At 38.2% G+C, this 20,011-nt stretch overlaps 1 protein-coding gene across 2 annotated transcripts in view; it reads right to left on the bottom strand.

The window, feature by feature from the left end:
- Positions 1-20,011, bottom strand: part of LOC135479111 (disks large homolog 1-like) — a 137,887-nt gene that overhangs the window by 35,393 nt on the left and 82,483 nt on the right. For both annotated transcript variants that reach the window (XM_064758839.1, XM_064758840.1), the window contains exons 9-12: positions 15,594-15,660; positions 7,494-7,630; positions 5,996-6,164; positions 5,370-5,499 (exon numbers count right to left, since the gene is read on the bottom strand). In XM_064758839.1, the coding sequence (XP_064614909.1) occupies positions 5,370-5,499; positions 5,996-6,164; positions 7,494-7,630; positions 15,594-15,660 (503 nt within the window). The remainder of the gene's footprint in view (positions 1-5,369; positions 5,500-5,995; positions 6,165-7,493; positions 7,631-15,593; positions 15,661-20,011) is intronic.

The raw sequence follows: 20,011 nt of genomic DNA, 5'->3' as shown, positions 1-20,011 counted from the left end.
GGCGGGCATAACTTCAGGTAGCAACCCCCTCCTAAGCTTCCCTGCCAGCAATACCTCCCCTAGGGCTGTCTGGTCGGCTCATCTCCACAGGTGAAAACTGACAAACACCATTACCTGTAAAACTATAATCCTTATGCCATGGACAACATGGTCTTAAGAGTCAAAGAGTCTCAGTGGGGGGCAAGAGGGGGGGTGGTCAACTACCAGAAAAACCTGACACTTTTCTCAGTAACATGTAAATTGGAATTCCTACCAGCATGGTGTGTGACATTCTACCCACTGGATCTAAAAATATTTTTGTTTCTTGACAAATGAATGTTTGTTACAGGAGTTATCAAATTTGCTAAAATCAATACTTTCATAAGAGCAAGAAATACATGCTGGGGGCTCCAGAGGGACTCAATCTGAACAAACATTGTAATCAGCGACAAAAGCTTTTAACTTCCACTAAAAAATTGTACATATATTTAAGCAAGAAAAGAAAATTTCACAGGACAAAAAGTTGCTGAAGCTTTTATTTTATCTCAACCTTCCTTGATTAAAGTGGAAAAAAAATTAAAACAAAAAAAACCCACAACAGTGCAAAGCAAATTATTTGCTTTTTCCATTGTATAATATCGCTAGTTTCTGGTTGGCTGGCAGTTACTAATTGACATTGTTTACCTAATCACTTTGGCAAGTATTTATCCCTGATCTTAATTAGACAATGACAGCTCTGATGTCATCAAGTGTCGAGCATACATGAAACACAGCAATGGCTGTTTGTGAAAAAATGGAGCAATTTTGAACTGGCCCAATACTGAAAACACTTTCTACATCTGTCCCAAATTTTCCTGAATACTAAGCAATAGCAACATCCTAAGCCTTGTTACAAAAACCACGAAACCACGGCAGTTTTATCTCGGTCCACATGTTCAATTGACAAAATATTAAAATGTCTCCAGAGATTTCTTTCTTCCTATTTTTTTTCATCCAGAGTAATTCTTCACACCAAATGGACAGAAATTTTCCACATTCATTTTGCGACCGTGCCGAGACATGCAGCTTTAAAACAGCCCTAATAAAGTTCGAGACCAGATGACTGAAAGACGTGACTGTGTTAGGCCAATAATCAATCCCACTTCTATTGGAGTGTGCCTCGTGGCAGGGAAAGTGGACCAGAAGAAGCCAGACAGCGTTCAACACTCTTGGGGAAGGCTATAGGAAATTACTCCGAATACCGAGTGCCTGAGTTACCCTAAAACATAATAAAACCCTCTCCCTGTAATAACCGTACAAAAACATACATAAGACCAACTTGGAGAAAGGCATGAGTAAATACCTCAGCACACTGCACAATCAACTTTGTGGCTTTCTCTTGGGGACTGGACTTTTATAAGGGAAACACCTGGATCCAGTGTTTACATAGACATTATTCATTATTCCTCACCACCAATCTTTGTAACTGCACTATAAGCAACTCCCTTGAGACAGGGGCTTTAACTAGGCAGCATTAAACAGGTGTGTGCCTTGGCCTGGGTGGGTGGGTTTTTTGTTTTTGGGTGGTGGGGTGGGGGTGGGGGGTGGTGAGGGGGAGGTGTTTATTCACACATTCCCTCTTCCCCGGGGATCCATGCATCTTCTCATCTGACCAATTACTTAATAGGTAAATCCATTTATTTATTTGATTGGAGTCTTATGCCAAACTCAAAAATATTTCGCACATACGACAGCGGCAGCCCAGAGGAAACCCACGAACAACTGCAGGTTGCTGGAAGACCTTCCTACATACGATCAGAGAGAGAGTCAGAATGAGCTAGGCTTGTACTCACAGCAACTGTATTGGTGACATGAATATCCCATAATTATTCGACCACAACCGGCTCTCCCTTCTTACATTTGCAAAAACAAAGTAGGAAAGAAGAAAAATGCAAGCTTAGAATTATACACACTGTGTTTGTTTGTTGCTTAATGCCATATACTAAGCGTATTTAATCAAACCCGGTAAAGTGTTTCTTTGCCTCTATCACTTTATCAGGAGTTAATCAAGTTTGCATATTTGCCATTGCTTTTTACAATTTACATAACAGGCAAGTAATTGGCAACTTGGTAATAATTGATGCAGACATTTCAGTGACAGTCATGCTTAATTGAATGAATATTTCTTCAGTATGTCAATCTGTGCACCAGCAGTGTGGCATCCTTTTGCATGAAAATAAAATTGATAACAGTAATGTTTAAACTGGTCCCAAACAAGACTTTGTTTAAATCTCTAACAAAAAGAAAAAAAAAAAACATAGGGGACCTAATCCTTCCTTTCATAAACTACAGTCGTCCCAGGCATTGCATTTGATTGTTACACTGCTGCAAAACCCACACTGCACAGCCCCATCTTGCCCATTACAGGCTGGTTGCAAACAATGCACTACAATTATGTTTACTATTACCGTTATGAAACTCAAATGGGGAGCCAATCACACCTGCCATATCTGTTCTAAAGCAGTATATTTTATGATTACTTTGATGCATCTCAAATTTGGAACACATATTGCATACCCTTTTGCACATTTTTAAGTTGATTTTGGAGACAAAACTACATTGGTTGGGTAGGCCAATTTCAGGGCTTCACAAAAAGTGTAATTTTTTCAATCTGCACTGTATAATGCCTTCAGAATCCTTGAATAAACACCTTGAAAACATGCGAAAAGCTTGAAGAAATATAGTACTGCAAATTGGTCCTGAACAGTATGTTCTACTCTTACTTTGTTGCAAAATCAAATGGGTAAAACATCCTGCTTGATACCCTTCTGGAAAATTCAAAACCAGACTGAGTGAGTGCTTGGGGTTTAACGTCGTACTTTTTTTTTTTTTTTTTTTTTTGATTGGTGTTTTACCCCGTACTCAAGAATATTTCACTTATACGACAGCGGCCAGCATTATGGTGGGTGGAAACCGGGCAGAGCCCAGAGGAAACCCACGACCATCCGCAGGTTGCTGACAGACCTTCTCACGTACGGCCGGAGAGGAAGCCAGCATGAGCTGGACTTGAACTCACAGCGACCGCATTGGTGAGAGACTCCTGGGTCATTACGCTGCGCTAGCGTTTTAACCGACTGAGCCACGGAGGCCCCAACGTCGTACTTAACATATGTTTCAGTCATATGACGACAATTCAAAACCAGAATATTTTAACCCTTTACTTGCCTCTTAAATATGAACATATCAGGTGCATAAATAGGGTAATACACCAGTTTTCAAATTTGGATTTTCACCAACCTAAAATGACACCAAAACTTTCTGTTTGGCTTAAATGCAAAAACTGACAAACTACAATCATCAGACCTCATCATGGAATTCCACGGAGACTTTCCATCACCCAATCAATGTTCGTAATGGAAAAAAACCCCAAAAAAACAATATGGCAGAGAAATTTCCAGAAGCTTCAATTGCAACACTGAACTCTACTGTTTCCTCATTGTAACAGAAAATCTCATTTTATGTGATATTAGTTTTAAATTTCATTGAGAAGGCAAGAGCAGCGTGGTAATTTTGCGAACCTAATTGAATGTGGCCCTTTAGGGTGACTTGTCATCCCCACATATGACTCACACTACCATGGTGACAACACCTTCTGAGGCTAAACAGAAGAAGCAGACAAAGGGAGATAACCATTGCTCAGACCACAAATAAAACCAGCAGCTTTCCACATATACATGAAAGATTTGTTTAATCTTGTTTCGCAAAACAGGTCCGAAAACGATTGGGAATGCATGTATTGCATGGTGGAGACAAGCGCTAGTTTATATTCAAATAAATATAAATTTAAATGCAAAATAAACTATTGACACGAAATACATCCGCAAAACAATCCAGGCAGACAAATGATCCACTGAATTATGAACAAGAAAAGTTGAGAAGCAATCTGAAAAGAAATACTTTCCAAAGCAAGACAGACTCATGAAGTGGTGATTATTTAACGATATCAACTTTTCATTCCATTTCTCAAATACAACAAAGCTGCCATTCTTCACATTTGTTGCCATTCTTCACACATTCTTAAGCCTGTGCAATTCCTAGATACGACTGTACGTGGATAGGTTTGTAAGCCGCCTGAGGATGGTTGTCGGTTTCCCTTGGGCTATGCCTATGTTTCTTCACACCATAATGCTGGCCACCGTTGTATAAGTGAAATATTCTTGAGAAAGGCGTAAAACACCAATCAAAAAAACAATATTCCCAGATAAAAGTTCCAATGATATGGACTGAAGTATTGTACTACAGCGTAAAAACATAATCAATCAATCCTGAAGAAAAAGCGAAACATTTAACTGCAATTCTTTATCAAACGTTTTCACTCATACTTTATCATTTCCTATTTTAGCGAGAGGAACCAAATTTCTAAAAAAAAAAACAATTCCTTATGCAGAAACTTGTAAAAAAAACAAGGGGTAAGCAGCCCAGAAATTTTGCCTGATGCCATTTCATCGTTTAATACAGATTTTATGGGTGTTTACTTTGATATTAATTCTCCCTGAGCCAACCATGGAGATATACACGTATCTCCAATGGGTGGCTCAATCCAACAGTCGGATAAGTTCACCATAATCAGTGATGAGTTCAATTCGTTTCCTTATTAACCCAAATGTTAAAGACAGCCGAAATGGACGTTGACTTGCGACCTTTATACTGCAATAAATGAATGATTATGGCTTAACGCCACGTCACCAATACTTCAGCCAAATCGTGGTGGCCTCCACATTAGGTAACTTGCGTATAATGTAGCCTTCACAGTATTTGTGAAAATATGGTCAATAGGACATACAAATATATGGGTTTTCAACTGACAATTTCAATTACTCTACCTGTTGACACACTGCATGCTGTTCACTCACCTTTACTTCACAGAATTTTTCACAAACTCATCACCCTGCTGCACAAAGTTGGCGAAAAAAACCACGTGTAAATCACACACAGCTCCATGTGATTTTTTACCAACTTTTTTGTACAACGGTTTGCCTTTTTTTTTTTAAATTGATTTTTGGCTAAGCCGACTGTAATTACCATGGCAACATATGTCACCATGGCTACATGTGTTACTATGGTTATATCCCTTCGTGCAAGAGGGCCCAGGCATCAGGATTACGAAGCGATCTTAGACTTAAGTCAAGATTTTCTAATCACTTCAAAATTCTTGTTTCTTATATTACAAGGTTAAAATGTTGCTTGAAAATGTCAAAATTCTGGGTAAGTGTTTTTCAGCTAAAACAGAAAGGAACATACCAAATTTAATGACTGAAGGTTTGACTAAGATCGCTATGTGATCCCCTGGCCAGGACAACTCATTAGTTGATGGAAAATTCCATAAATTTATAGTAACTTATTAGACATACCTGGAAGGTTCCGCTGTGTCCACCATGTCAATGTGCTGCTTCGGTGGAGTGGGAGGGGCTTGATATGTGCTGGAAGTCGTCAGGGCAACCTTAGGGACAGGGTGTTCATGATGAATGGGGTCTGCTTGGACTAAAGACAAAAGCAAACAAATAATTGTTCCATTGTAATCTGATTGGATATGTGTCATAAAATATTGCCTTTGGTATAAGTAGTATTCTTAGTTATATATCATCCTAACTTCCAAGCACACGTAAAAAAACAAGTGAAAAAACTCATGGAATTAGAAAATAATGAGTAACTTAGTCATAATGAAAATTTTCGGCAATTTACATGAAGCATTTAAGTTACAGCATGAATAAAAGATAGAAAAGAGCTAAGAACAACTGGAGGCATCTCTTGCTTTCAAACAATACAATGCATTCATACCTGGCTGTAACCAATGTGGCTGACAGGCAAGCTTCTCACTTGACTGGGCAACAACAATATGCTGTTCAACACAAACACGTGTTTAATCGTCACCCGGGGATTTAATACAGCACACACAGTATTTCATGCTAATGATATTTTACCCTTCCTGTAGCTATAGGTTTACTTGGTCACCTCGCTAAAGTCGCACACGGCTTACCTGGCATGACCACAGGGGGCGCTGGTGACAAATGGGGGGACAACTCCTGCGGTGCATTTTCTGGATAATATACTGTTTTCAGAACGACCAATTTGACGTTATCCTGAGTTCGCTTCAGAGCTCCGACTGCTTCTTCATGTGTAACATTTTCAAGATTGCAGTCATTTACCTGGAGAAACAAAGCAACGAAGTGATATAATGTATGGCAAAAATGTGACAAAGCTTACACCACATTATAAATTGTGTCACTGTCTCACAATGGCCTTTTGTTTAGGTGACAAAGGGGGACAAACATTGTGATGTCATCAATGGCGACAGTTGTCTCCCTTCCTCCATGAACTAAAATTGTTGGAATGAATGAATGGATGTGTAAATTAATGATCAAGGTTTCCTGCTTTAACTGTTCAGACCTTTTCATATGTTAACACAATGTGACGTCCTCAGGTATAAAAGAATCATTTCCTGTCTACACTCGTAACAGATTTGCTGCAGAGAAGACACCTGGTACAATTTACTTTATTTATTTGATTGGTGTTTTACGCTATACTCAAAAATATTTCACTTATGCAACGGCGGCCAGCATTATGGTGGGAGGAAACCGGGCAGACCCCGGGGGAAGCTGACGACCATCCACAGGGTACCATTTACAGATTTTTGATTCTTTTCATGTGGTTTAACATTGTTTTCAACATCATTTTCATCATACTGCAGTGGAATCTTCTTTTATACAGTCAGTATAAAAGTCGATATATTTTATAACGCTGTTTCAAAGGACTCCTGTGTGGAGGGCACCACATACGACATCCCACCCAATGACTTAATACTGGTCCTAATCCCTTCTCATGGTGAACACACAAGTAGGGAACTACAAATAGTTGCCCTTTCTAACCCTTAGGTATGACCAAACTTTGTCTTGAAAATATACATTTTTCATGCTCACTAGACAAATGATTTCATGTCTTGACTTCCACTGTGTGTCAACAAATATTGTGAAAATTGCCACCTGACAAGCATTGTGATCAAGTATTGTGATCAAGTCAACTTAAGAACAAACTTTAATATGACGTAAGTTTCACACTCATACAGGAGATATGTTGAACATAAATTAAGATGAACTTCTGAACATCTTCATGTAAAATATTCATTTGTTTTTTTTTTTTACTATAGAGGCCCAGAAGTTTGTCTTTTTTTATTAAATATGCTCCAACACGAAAGCAAGTTTGAATGCACTTGCAACAATAAATGACATATTTTATTTATTACATTGGTGTTTTACTCTGTACTGTAGACTATTTCACTTATATCACGGCAACCAGCATTACCAGACAGAAGTCGGGGGAGACCCATGACCATCAGCTGGCAGACCTTGTGTCTTACTGCCAGAGAGTAAGCCACCATGGGCTGGACTTGAACTCACAGTGACTGCATTGGTGGTAAATGATACGGTATACTGATAGTATTCATTGTATTTCAGAGGTATTATGGGACGAATGCGTACATATATCAGTCTGTCTCCCACAGCTAATCGGCCGTCTTGCTCTGCTGCTCCGCCTTCAATGATTTTTGTGACAAAGATTCCATCCTCGCCTGGAATGTGCTGATTTCCCACGCCACCCGCAATACTGAATCCTAACCCTGGAAAACATATAAAGACACACATATAATACTGAATGGTAAACCTGGAAAACAAAGAGATACCCATGTGATACTGAATGGTAAACCTGGAAAACAAAGAGATACCCATGTGATACTGAATGGTAAACCTGGAAAACAAAGAGATACCCATGTGATACTGAATGGTAAACCTGGAAAACAAAGAGATACCCATGTGATACTGAATGGTAAACCTGGAAAACAAAGAGATACCCATGTGATACTGTATTCTAACCCTGGAAAGCATAGAGAAACAGGTGACACTGAATGTTAAACCTGGAAAACATACAGATACAGGTGATACTAAACCTGGAAAACAGAGATACACATGGAATACTGAATGCTAAATCTGGAAAACATAGAGATACACATGTGATATTGCATTCTAGCCCTGGAAAACATAGAGATACACGTGATACTGAATGCTGGAAAACAAAGAGATACAAGAGTGATACTGAATCCTAAACCTGGAAAACAGGGAGATATACACATGATACTGAATCCTATACCCAGAAAACACAGATAACCATCTAATATTGAATCCTAAACCTGATACACATGACATGCTGAATCACAAACCCAGGAAACAGGGAGACACACATGAGATAATGAATCCTACAGCTGAAAAACAGAGATACACGTGATACTGAATCCTAAACCTGGAAAACAAAGACTTACACTTTTAATATGGAATTCTAAACCAGCAAAAGAGAGATACACATGTGTGAAACTGAATCCTAAACCCGAAAAAAAGAGAGACACATTGGTGATACTGAATCCTGAACCTGAAAAACAGAGATACGAATGTGGTACTGCAACCTAGAATGCAATGCCATGAAATTGCTGACAACAGACAACAATGTCACCTCATTACTTTTTTTTTTTTTTACTTAATTCTGCCATGGTGCTAAGGGGTGTATAATTTGCTACTGTTAAAGCATTTACACAAACAGTTAGAATAAAACTCTGAGGTAAATTGACAGGATGCCACGGGTTGAGTTTGACCATTTGCAAGTTATCACATGGTCGATCATTGCTGCTCTGGTTTTCCTCCCTATGCTATACTTAATTATACAGGAGGAGTTTCAATGCACCAAAACACCCAGTGATCTGCTAGTAACAAAATAAAGCAGTTATTATTGTTGAGCGCTGACGAATAAGTTGCCAAATGAGAGCCACTGGATGTCCCGATATCAAATTTGTTACTGGCCATTAGGCAAACAAAAAGCAAGCAGAGCTGCCAACCAAATTTACACTGCTGAGTTGCCAATGATTGGGGATACGCAATGATGAGGGATATGCAATGATGGGGGATATGCAATGATGGGGGATATGCGATGATGGGGGATATGCAATGATGGGGGATGTGCAATGATTAGGGACATGGATAAAATGTTGTGCAGACACAAACCAGGTGGATGTCAAGTTTGCAACGATACAAGTAGCCTTTGCTGATTTTGACATAAGAAGGGCAATGAGTGCTTGACAAAAATACGAATTGAACTGAGGCTGAACAGGCAATGTAATATGGTTCCAATTTGTTGGACAAAGAAATGTTCTGTTGCATTCACAAGGGTCAAGGACATTCAAAACAAAAGTGCCTGAATGCAGAAAACAGGTGCACAGAAGAAGAAATCACATTATACAAAGACTACAGTATTGAGTTTAAAAGCAGAGCCTTGAAGACAGTGTGATAATTGACAAATGGTGTCATGGCATGGCCTCTGGTCAATTTTTTTTTTCAGGGGTCAAAGGTTATTAAGATACAAACATGTGAAAGAAAATTTGTGAATGTATTGAGACATACTCTAAAAGACCATAAATTTTGTCCATGACTAACTTGTCCATTTTTTCTGATTCTGAGAGTCCTTTAAACTTTAAAAAGGTGTTTTGAGTTTGCTCGTAACATGGGATAATGATATTCTACTGGATAATGGTAAGTTTCAGCCCCAAAAATTATATTTTGTGACATTTATTTGCCTATAAAAATGCCCTTTTGTGGGCGAAACTAAAGGTCATGTAGGGTAATCAAAAAACTAGTACAAACTGGCGCCAGATATTGTGTTTGTTGCCTCTAAAAGGAAATAATGATATTGGGGGAAGAAAAAAAAACCAATGGAATAGCTGATCAGAGCATACATCCTCTTCCTCAATCCTGCTGTCAACATGTACAATGAAATAAAAGTATATAGACCATACGTCGAACTCTGATTTCCAGAAGATATGGAATTATCAAAAGGGCAAAGGATAAACCAGCAAGCACATTTCCCAAGTCCATCCAAACAAACTGTAAGACAAAAATGTTTAAGGTCTCTGAAACCTGATCAAAACAGGCAGTCAATTACACACGTCAAAGGACACCAGACTTTCACCCAAGATTAAGGAGAAACTTTAATCGAACTTCCACCCACTTCTCTCCCCTGCAGCTATGGGCAAGTAGTATTAACTTAATGTCAAGCTGTGTAAAACTCTGCCAGACCAATTTTATGAGAAGATCGAACTAACCAATCATAACGAGTCTCTGAACACTTATTGCAGAGTGTATGGCCCCAGAGCAACGAGTAATTTTTTTTTTTTTAACATTTAAGTGTAATTGTTTTCAGGAAATGATACTCTGCATGCCTGGAGTTGTCAGGTTGAGGGAGATTGGAAAAGTCTAAGATGTCTGAAGGGCCTCTGTTGCTTGAAAGTTTGCATCAAATATGCTCTCATTTCCCCTCCCGTCTCTTAAGCACCTACTGCAGGAATGCTATTATAATCCACAAGAAACATGCTGGATTAGTTTTTTCAGTTTGGGCATTTGTGCTTCTTTCAACATTTTTCAATTACTTTGGAATTTCTGAGCAATAAACTTTGTTGGAGCCTGTGGACACATAACTTTTGTTAAACTTTTTACATCACTGATTCATTCTTTCAAAAGTTTTCTTATAAACATATACATTTCAATCCTTTCTTTTTAAATTAAACAGTAATGTTTCAATATCTGGTACAATATCCAACTCACAGTAGATAGAGTATTCACAATATTGATACCTTTGACATTTTGATAGGGTGGAGACAACAAATTAATGTCTTTATTACTGTGACTTATTGTGACTTCAGTTCATTTTGCAAAGGAGCATTTTACCCCAGTGAACAATGAATCAGATGATTTCCCTTTCTGATTTTGCCCACGCTTATTGCAACAATACATAAATTTGCTTAGTGCAACCATACATAAATTTGCTTATTGCAACAATACATAAAATTGCTTATTGCAACCATACATAAATTTGCTTATTGTAACAATATATAAATTTGCATTCAACCATCAAAAAGACTTTGAATTCTTCATTCCTTGAAAAGTACATCAAGCAGAAGATGACTGATTAACTGACTGATTGATTGACTGCTATTTAATGTGATGCACTGGGCTAAGTTGCAAGGAACTAGCCTAAACCAAGAACCACGAAGTCCTCTGCAAGCAATAAGAGTGTAGAAATTCGCAAACTATATGTACAAGGCTGGTTATTTATTTTTTATTTATTTGGTGTTTTATGCTGTACTCAAGAATATTTTACTTAAATGACGGCGACCAGTATTATGGTGGGAGGAAACCAGGTAGAACCCGGGGGGAACCCACGACCATCTGCAGGTTACTGACAGACCTTACCAAGTACAGCCAGAGAGGAAGCCAGCATGAGCTGGACTTGAACTCACAGCGACTGCATTGTTGAGAGGCTCCTGGGTCATTACACTGCGCTAGCGCGCTAACCATCTGAGCCACAGAGGCTCCTGCAAGGCTGGTAAAATCAACAAATGTGGAGTGCTATGATGAACACAAAACACATGATTTGACTAAAAATAAGGTTCCCCTCTGTGGTATTGCCGTTCAATTTATGCCCTTGACTAAGCTTGACTGTGAACCACCAACCCAGTCTTGTGTCCATGTACGAACAGCTTAACTGCTGCCATTAGCACCTGTAGTTCTCGTTACCATGCTGGTCACTGTAAAGTCAACATGAACTGAATACTGGCGGATCTAACTGGTAAAATCAAGTCATCTATAAGTTCTTTAAAACCAAGGCAACAACAGAATACCTTTGACACCTTTGTATAGAGAAAACGCCGAGATATCTTGATCTGGTGTCTAGCACACTGGGGCAAATATTTCTTTCAGTCTTCCCTGAACATTTCACAATTGCACCACAGCAAAGCCATGAGTGCACCACAGCAAAACCACAAGTGCACCACAGGCAAGCCACAATTGCACGTCACGCACACCACAATTGTACTTCAGACAAGCCACAAGTGCTCAACAGACAAGCCACAAGCCACAAGTGCACGTCAGGCAAACCACAAGTGTACTTCAGACAAGCACAAGTGCTCAACAGGCAAGCTATAAGTGTACTGCAGACAAGCCATAAGTGCTCCTCAGAAAAGACAGAAGTGCACCTCAGAAAAGACAGAAGTGCACCTCAGACAACACAGAAGTGCACCTCAAACAAGACAGAAGTGCACCTCAGACAAGACAGAAAAGCTCCTCAGAAAAGACAAAAGAGCACCTCAGAAAAGACAGAAGTGCACCTCAGACAAGCCACCATAGCACCTCAGTCAAACCACAAGTGTACGTCAGACAAGCCACAAGTGCACCACAGGCAAACCACAAGTGCACCTCAAAAAAGGCAAAACTGCACCTCAGGCAAACCACAAATGTCTTTCAGACAAGCCACATATGCATCTGGGACAAGTCACAAATGGACTTCAGCCAAGCCCCTGACAGGATTGTCACTTGAACAACAACCTGTATTTCAGCACACAAAACATGATCAAACAAGTCTCGAAACATGATCAATGAAACGGCCATAATCTGGCAAAATGTGCAACTCCGTTGTGAACAAAATTTTAGGCCATTTACTGTAACTTTTAAGACAAAAAGTCTTCAAGTAAGAATAGCAGTGTCTATTTAAGACCTAAAGTGATGCGTTTTATTTTTAAGTATGATATACTTACAAGATACCTGTTTTTTTTGTTTTTTTTTTTTATCTCAAGATAAATGAAGTCTGGTTTGGATATTTTAATGTTTGCTTCTTTTGTAGGGCTATAAAAATACCGCTAAACAGCCGTCAAGATTTGGTCACTTAACCATTCATTCTTTCAGCAAATATGCTCACGGTGAGTGATAATGGCTGTCCTATGGTACAACACAGAAGGCGTGGAGTCATGGTAGGCCTGTCACCTCACAGATGCACTCCATTATTCAAACCCTTGTACCACCGCTGCAATTTTACATCCACAAGGGCAGCATGCACACATTTGGAGCTATCTTTCTGGGGGTGTTACAAGGCGCTAATGTAACGGTGTGTTTTTTTCCCATGGCTCCCACCATCATTCATGAACTTCTAACAGGCTGTACAATTCTGTACTGACAGCTGCCTCAGTGGTTTGGATTGTTAACATTAGACGCTGAAAAATCTATTGCTTTTTTATAACTGATACATGATAGTCTTCCATTTACAAGACAAAAATGCACACACACACACACATACACACACACAAAACAAAAAAACAGAAAGCCAAAATACCACAAAAAGAAAACAACAAAAACACAAAACAACAGCACTTTTAAGAAAACTTCAACGTTTAGACGGAGAACTTCCAATGTAGAGAAAATTATGTTTTTGTAAAATTACAGAAAAAAAAAGCTGTAGAGAGGGCTTATTTTTGTAAGCTGATTTCAGAGCCCTATATGCAGAGGCAATCAAATTCTCCAAAAAAAGCTCTCCCTGGAGACATAGATAGCCAAGAAAAAAACAATACTGGACGTCAATAATCTAAAAAAAGAAACCCGATGAGAAATAATTACCTGACTGGATAATGAATGATTATAGCTTTACTCAAAATACAGCCATATTTTGGGGAGTACATGACTGAAAATTAATTGTCACGATAATGGTTATAAAGTGACAATTTTATCTAGCTAAACAAAGCAAAATACTAATGCACATAACGGATATTTATATATAATACTTTATTTAGATTTTTTAAAATAAAAATTAAGACAAATATTAATGACTTGCAGCAGCTGAAGTTTTTTTTTCAGTACTCATTAAATTCTTTCAACAGCCAGCAGTGCATGACATTTCCAGGCAGACTAACATCACTCCTCTGTCACACCATTAACTCCAGCATCACACCCCAAATGTACTGAATTTTTAATGACGTATTCAGAATTTAAAACCACATTAACAAACTAAGTTGGGACAATAATGCACTTTATCAAGGACGAATGGATATCTGCATCAATTCACTTCTGCTACAAGAACAGCTTTACACGAACAGCTCTAATGAACAGAAGCTTTTACTTTGTGGGTTACTATGCCCATCATTATAAAGACGAAAGGCAAAATAATATTTATCACTTTCCTTTTCTCTCCACAAATCCTTCGAGACTTCAGAAAGTTGGTAATTCAGCAAAAATTTCGTTCTTGTAATGAGAGGTGCGAGACCTCAGATATCAGACACATGTTCTACCTCTCAGCTGAATCGCTAAATCGTTTTTTTCGGCTGCAATCTACGAGTCTCTTGGGGTTTCTTCTAAAAGCGTATTCATCATGTCATGATCGTGTGCTGAACTGAGCGTACTCGGGGAAAAAAAAAAGGTAGGTATCACTATCGATGAACATGTTTAGTGTTATGTCTCCAAGGCATGCTAATACAAGCTGAACTTTATACCTTGATTCTTCATACAAAAAAATCTACAGATGAAGTTTAGGCGAAACCAGTTTGGATACTCAATTTATCGCATTCTCTGTAATGTTTTTTGTTGAATTTTTATACAAAAATAAAACTTCACCTTCATGAATTCATACATCATTTTAAACCAATACGTCGAAATTTAACAAAAAAGATATTGTCTTGATAAAGCCACCAAATTCCAGTTTTGTGAAATCTCTATATACATGTTCATCGCACACAATACATCATCGGCAGGCTTTCACCTTTGCTCAAGTCTGATGAATGTTCAGATTTTGTGAATCTGCACAGATAATTCAGCTTCAATGAACCAAGCATTTTCCAAAAATGAACAAAACATACTTTAAATTCAAGCTGGAAAAAATAATATTTTTAAGAAGCAACACCAAACAAACATTGCCTTGTCATTTTCTCTTGGGCCGATTTCACAAAACTATTACTGACTTGAGTCAAAATTTGAAACATGACTTTAAAGCTTCTATTGGGGCCCTATAAATTAAAATTTAAATTAAAATCACCTCATAAATATGACCTAAATGACAAAAGTACCACAATTTCAACTTCCTGTAACACAAACTAAGCATTGTGAGGAAGTTTTAAATATTGACAACAGTCAGAAATGGCTTTGTGTAATCAATATCATGGCTTGTATTCATCAAACTCCTTAATATTTAAGTCATATATTCAAACACAGCTACAATTATTTTGTTATAACAATGTACAAACCACTACTTGAAGTCTTTCTCGTTATGAGTTCAGCTTTCTGATGAGTTGTCATTTATGACTTAGGTCTTAAGTTCTTTGATAAATACAGGCCAAGGTGTTGCAGAGGTACGGATGTATCTGTATTGAGAGATACAAGCAGATGAAAACCTCCATTTGTTTCTGGCAGACTCTCACACACTGAAAATGGATTCAATTTAAATTCATGCTGTACCTATAGATCAGACAGTTCATTTATTATTTGATTGGTATATTGCGCTGTACTGAAGAAGATATCATTTATACGACCTCTGCCAGCATTATGGCATATATATATATATATATATATATATATATATATCACACAATAAATGTCATTCAAAAATCCCATCACCCAGAAATCCAATGAAACAACAAATTATATAATGCTTCTTGAAAATATGCCTAAAGTCCCAGAAAAATAAGCCCAGACACTTACATCAAATGCTGGTTATGTTAATTGTCTTACCTTTATCTCCTTTGACAAGGTTAATTTCCAATACTTTTTCAACAGGAGGTTTGGGGCGTTTGACAAACTACAAGATAAAAAAAAAATGGACATGGATAAAATTGTGGTGAAATAATTCTGTGACTTTTAGAACAAACCCACCAACATTTCAAAGGATATATGAAACCTGCGCAAACACATAAATGTACCAAAAAAAGAAAAAGAAAAAGAGGTACATAGCTTGGGGTGTAGAAACGCCTATAAACCAGTTTTCCTGAGATCCCAGGTGTCAGTCCTGAAATTAAGTAGCCTGCAGTTATGATGTCAACTATGACAGCTGTTAGAACACATCTATGAGAAAGATTCTATACATCTATAGGACTTTAACCCAAGAACAGGACTTCTTGAAAAGCCAAAACAAAAATACATAAAAAACATACATATAAAAAACATATTCTTTCATCTTGATCATGACCTTGCTGTCTGATAAATACTTATCGTTTAAAACTTCCACCATCTCTTCGTAATTAATATGACTATATTTGAGCAATCCTGTTCACAATTTTAGTCTAACATCGGCACAATAAAGCTGAAGAGAACATCAAGGTGTTTATTGATGGTTTTGCTCAGCATGCGTTTTAAAACTCCTCAGATCTTTCCAATTACATCAAAGATGGGTGCCATATTCACAATTCTAGCAATTTTGTTGAAATGTTTCCTCAAAAGCACGATCAGTTCCTTCAGAACACATAAATGTTTGCGTCTTTGATGGAATTATGATCTGGGCGCCTGAGGGTTATATTTCCCTTTTATGAGGCTTCATCGAGAGGTTACTGGTCCATTATAGGCTTCCAAAGCTGAAACTCTGACGAGCGAGGCTCTCCATAGCGTCTGCTATTAGCGTCAGAGTGTTTTTGATACCATGGCATCTCATTCTGCAAAGAGCGCCATTAAGAACCGTCTGTCACAATCCCATCTGCTCATTTCACCTAGTAATCCTAAAGCTACCATCCATATTTCATGAGACCCTGATGCAGTTTCCCTAAGCTGGGTTGACTTTTCAGCAGGCTGGCAAGTCTCCACATACCTCGATATGACATTATCACGCATACCTCGATAGGACATTACACACTATTCCTCGACACAGCATTACAAAAGCTAGAGATTTACACCCACGATGTGACATCCTTTATACGAGAGAAAATGATGGATTTCTTGACCATTCAAGAAAAATATCTAAATTTTGACAGACTAAATTTACAGAATCCTGTTAAATAGAAAAAACACCATCTGAAACCTTGAAAAAAAAAAGAAACAGTTTCAAAGTCCCACATGAATAACACGCTGTGGGATTAGAGCAAAACCCTATCAGATGTCAGATTAGAGATAATGCCTGATCTTGGATAGCTGCCAGAGACATGTGAAAACCATAATCAAGGCAGTGGGAGAGGAGAAAGATCATGTATTATAAAATAAACGACTATTAGTGCTTATTTTGAAATTAAAAATGAAAGAACTCATAGACTTTATTTTTATCAACAATCTCCATAAAGATCTAACTTTCTTCACGCTTAATCAAACATCCTGTAGTCTCGAATGTAGGCCAATGACACACAATCCACCATCAGGACAGTGATTCCCGAGATACCACCCCTATGATTTACTTCAACATTAAATTCTGATACACTATGTCATGTAGCAACACATACTCTAAATGACAGAAAAATCTGAGCGAAAAAGAGCATTTCTGCAGGCAAATAAATGTCATGAGATATTTCCTCTGGTGCTAAAATATACATTTTCCCTGCTAGGATATCATCCTACCTTCCAAATACCCCTCAAAGAACCTTTCTAAAATCAATAAAACTCCCAGAATCTGGGAAAATGAGCAACTTAGTCATGTGCAAAATTTTAGATCATTTAGGGTAAGAGAAGAGCTCATAAGTCGGAATGGCGGACCGGACAAGGTGGCATGCCAATGTAGGATCCATGCTGTTCGTGTTCAATCTCTAGGATCGCACTCCTGGCTAAGTACATGTAGGCATAACCGCCCGGTCCAGATGATCGGACACGTGCCGGATGTGTCTTGAAGGGAGACAAGTCAGTCTAAAACAGGCAATCGCATATGAGCTAAATGTGGACCTACGACTGTCTTGTTAAGTCGACAGAGACTGGTGTCCAAGACATTTTACATGTCTGAGCAAGTAATAAAAAAAATATTAGGTGAAAGGAAAGCATCTGCTGACTGAAACGCCCAGACGGGAAGCTCCATTTTAAATGTCTGTGATTTGTCATACCTGAACACGGTGTTGGCAAATGTGGAAATGGGTGCCAATGGGTACAAATTTATTTATTTATTTATTTGATTGGTGTTTTACACCGTACTCAAGAATATTTCACTGATACGACGGTGACCAGTATTACAGTGGGTGGAAACCGGGCAGAGCCCGGGGGAAACCCACGACCATCCACAGGTTGATGACAGACCTTCCCACATACGTCCGGAGAGGAAGCAAGCCTACATACAAATACACCAATCACAGGTTTCACATACACGTATTCGTACACTGCAACAATTTTTAAATGATGTATTACTGTAAATGTGATGCTAACATTCCCTTAGAGCTCACAGTCACGTGACTATAACTGACAACTTAAAAAATTCAACACTGACCGATCATATTTATTTTCAGTGATCCGCCCCTTGGAATAATCACAATGGTATGGTTTTGGCGGGAAAAATGGATGATTGGCAGCTGAGTCCGAATATATTAGGAAATTTTCCCACACGCTGGCCTGTACTGAAGGGGTTCCTTTGTGGGGCCAGTGCTATCACGCATTCAGATATAGAAGATATAAAAAAGACAGAGAGGGAGGAAACAGCTGCAAAATTAGACTCGTGTTTGAAATGTTTTGAATATTGGGATACATGTGGGAAAGAACAATTTTTATGGCTGAGAATACACTTGCAAACCCTGCAGGCTCAGGGTATATGTGTTGTGCTTGAATGTAACACCTTCACTCCCTCAAGGATTCAAACTGTACATTCAGCTTGACAATCATACACTGAATAAAATTCAGGGACACAGTTTTGTTTATTCACTTTGAGTGACAGAAACAGAGTGCACATGTAGGCCTATACACTTGTGCATGTATGGAAACAATCACCTTTTTGAGTCTCACTGTTAGCTACTGAAGACGACCAGACTGGGCTGATGAGAACAGAACGTCTTGCTTCCGAGGAATTGGGAGGGATTTATCCTTTGACTTGTGGTCTTGTTTTCAATGCAGGTCCCCAGGCAAATTTAGTCTAACAGACGGGCTTCAATGCATTCATTTACACCTTCACAGTGAATTACTTACAACTTTCAATGACAGACAGAATTAGATTACACGTACGCAAACCGATTGTATTTATCTCCTTGTATCTAAGGCACTCCAGTGAATTTTACCACCACGAAAAAGGTTAAATTGGGTGTATTTAAGTGATTTTATAACCAATGAAGGTTTTGTAAAAAATACATCTATGGTCAGATTTGGGTCTATAGTTGGAGTGATTGACAAGTGCCTTGATTGGTATTTGCATATATTTGAATACTCGCTTGCTTACTGTATTTTACCCAAAGATTAGCATTTTTCAAGTGACACATTTTGCTTGATTCTGATTGGCTGATTCATTCACCCAATAGGTTCATGTCATAGATTCTTGTGAAGTCTGATTAATATCTCATCAGAAAAACCTAAGTGTTGACATTGACGTATCATTTTATGGTTTTTATTTCTATCTGAGAATGCATTTTTACATGCCAAACTTGAGGTGACACACAATACATAGATTGACACCCTAATCTCCACACAATGAATACTGTTAATAGATCATTAGGGCTTACACTGGTAAGGTGGAATAATGTATGGATGTACTGGTATACAAATTATAGGTGTAAAAATGGATTTTATTCCCGCATAGCCTACACAGCGTAAGCGAAAGCTGTGTCTTGCATGTTTGATGCAGAAAGCTATGGCCCGGACAGAACCTACATTGTTTTGGAGACTTTTATTAATTCTACCAGGCATTTCGTGTTGTATAAGAATTCAAAATTATAAATAATCAGGATCATACTTTTGCAGTTTTATTTTTGGAAAATCACATGCAAATATTTATGTACATATGGGCCTACAGTGCACGGACAGAACAAAAAACATCAACATTGTTTCAAATCCCTAATCTTAGCGCCAAATTTTCCTTTTTTTACAAGTATGATTTGCTTCCTCGAGATGCCCATATCACAATGGCAAGTATATTTTTGTAATTGTGTTGACAAGCTGGCGTATGCTCATCCATTGTGATATACCATCTGCTTGAGTGATATTACAGACTTGCTCTCTGAAGCTGTAAAAAAATATAATCCATACCAACAAAATGTTTTGTTTGTTGTGTT

Source organism: Liolophura sinensis, chromosome 12 (genome assembly GCF_032854445.1).
Source record: "Liolophura sinensis isolate JHLJ2023 chromosome 12, CUHK_Ljap_v2, whole genome shotgun sequence".
Classification (NCBI taxonomy): Eukaryota; Metazoa; Mollusca; class Polyplacophora; order Chitonida; family Chitonidae; genus Liolophura; species Liolophura sinensis.
Note: the sequence above shows the minus strand (reverse complement) of the source record. Positions and strands in the feature narration are given on the sequence as shown.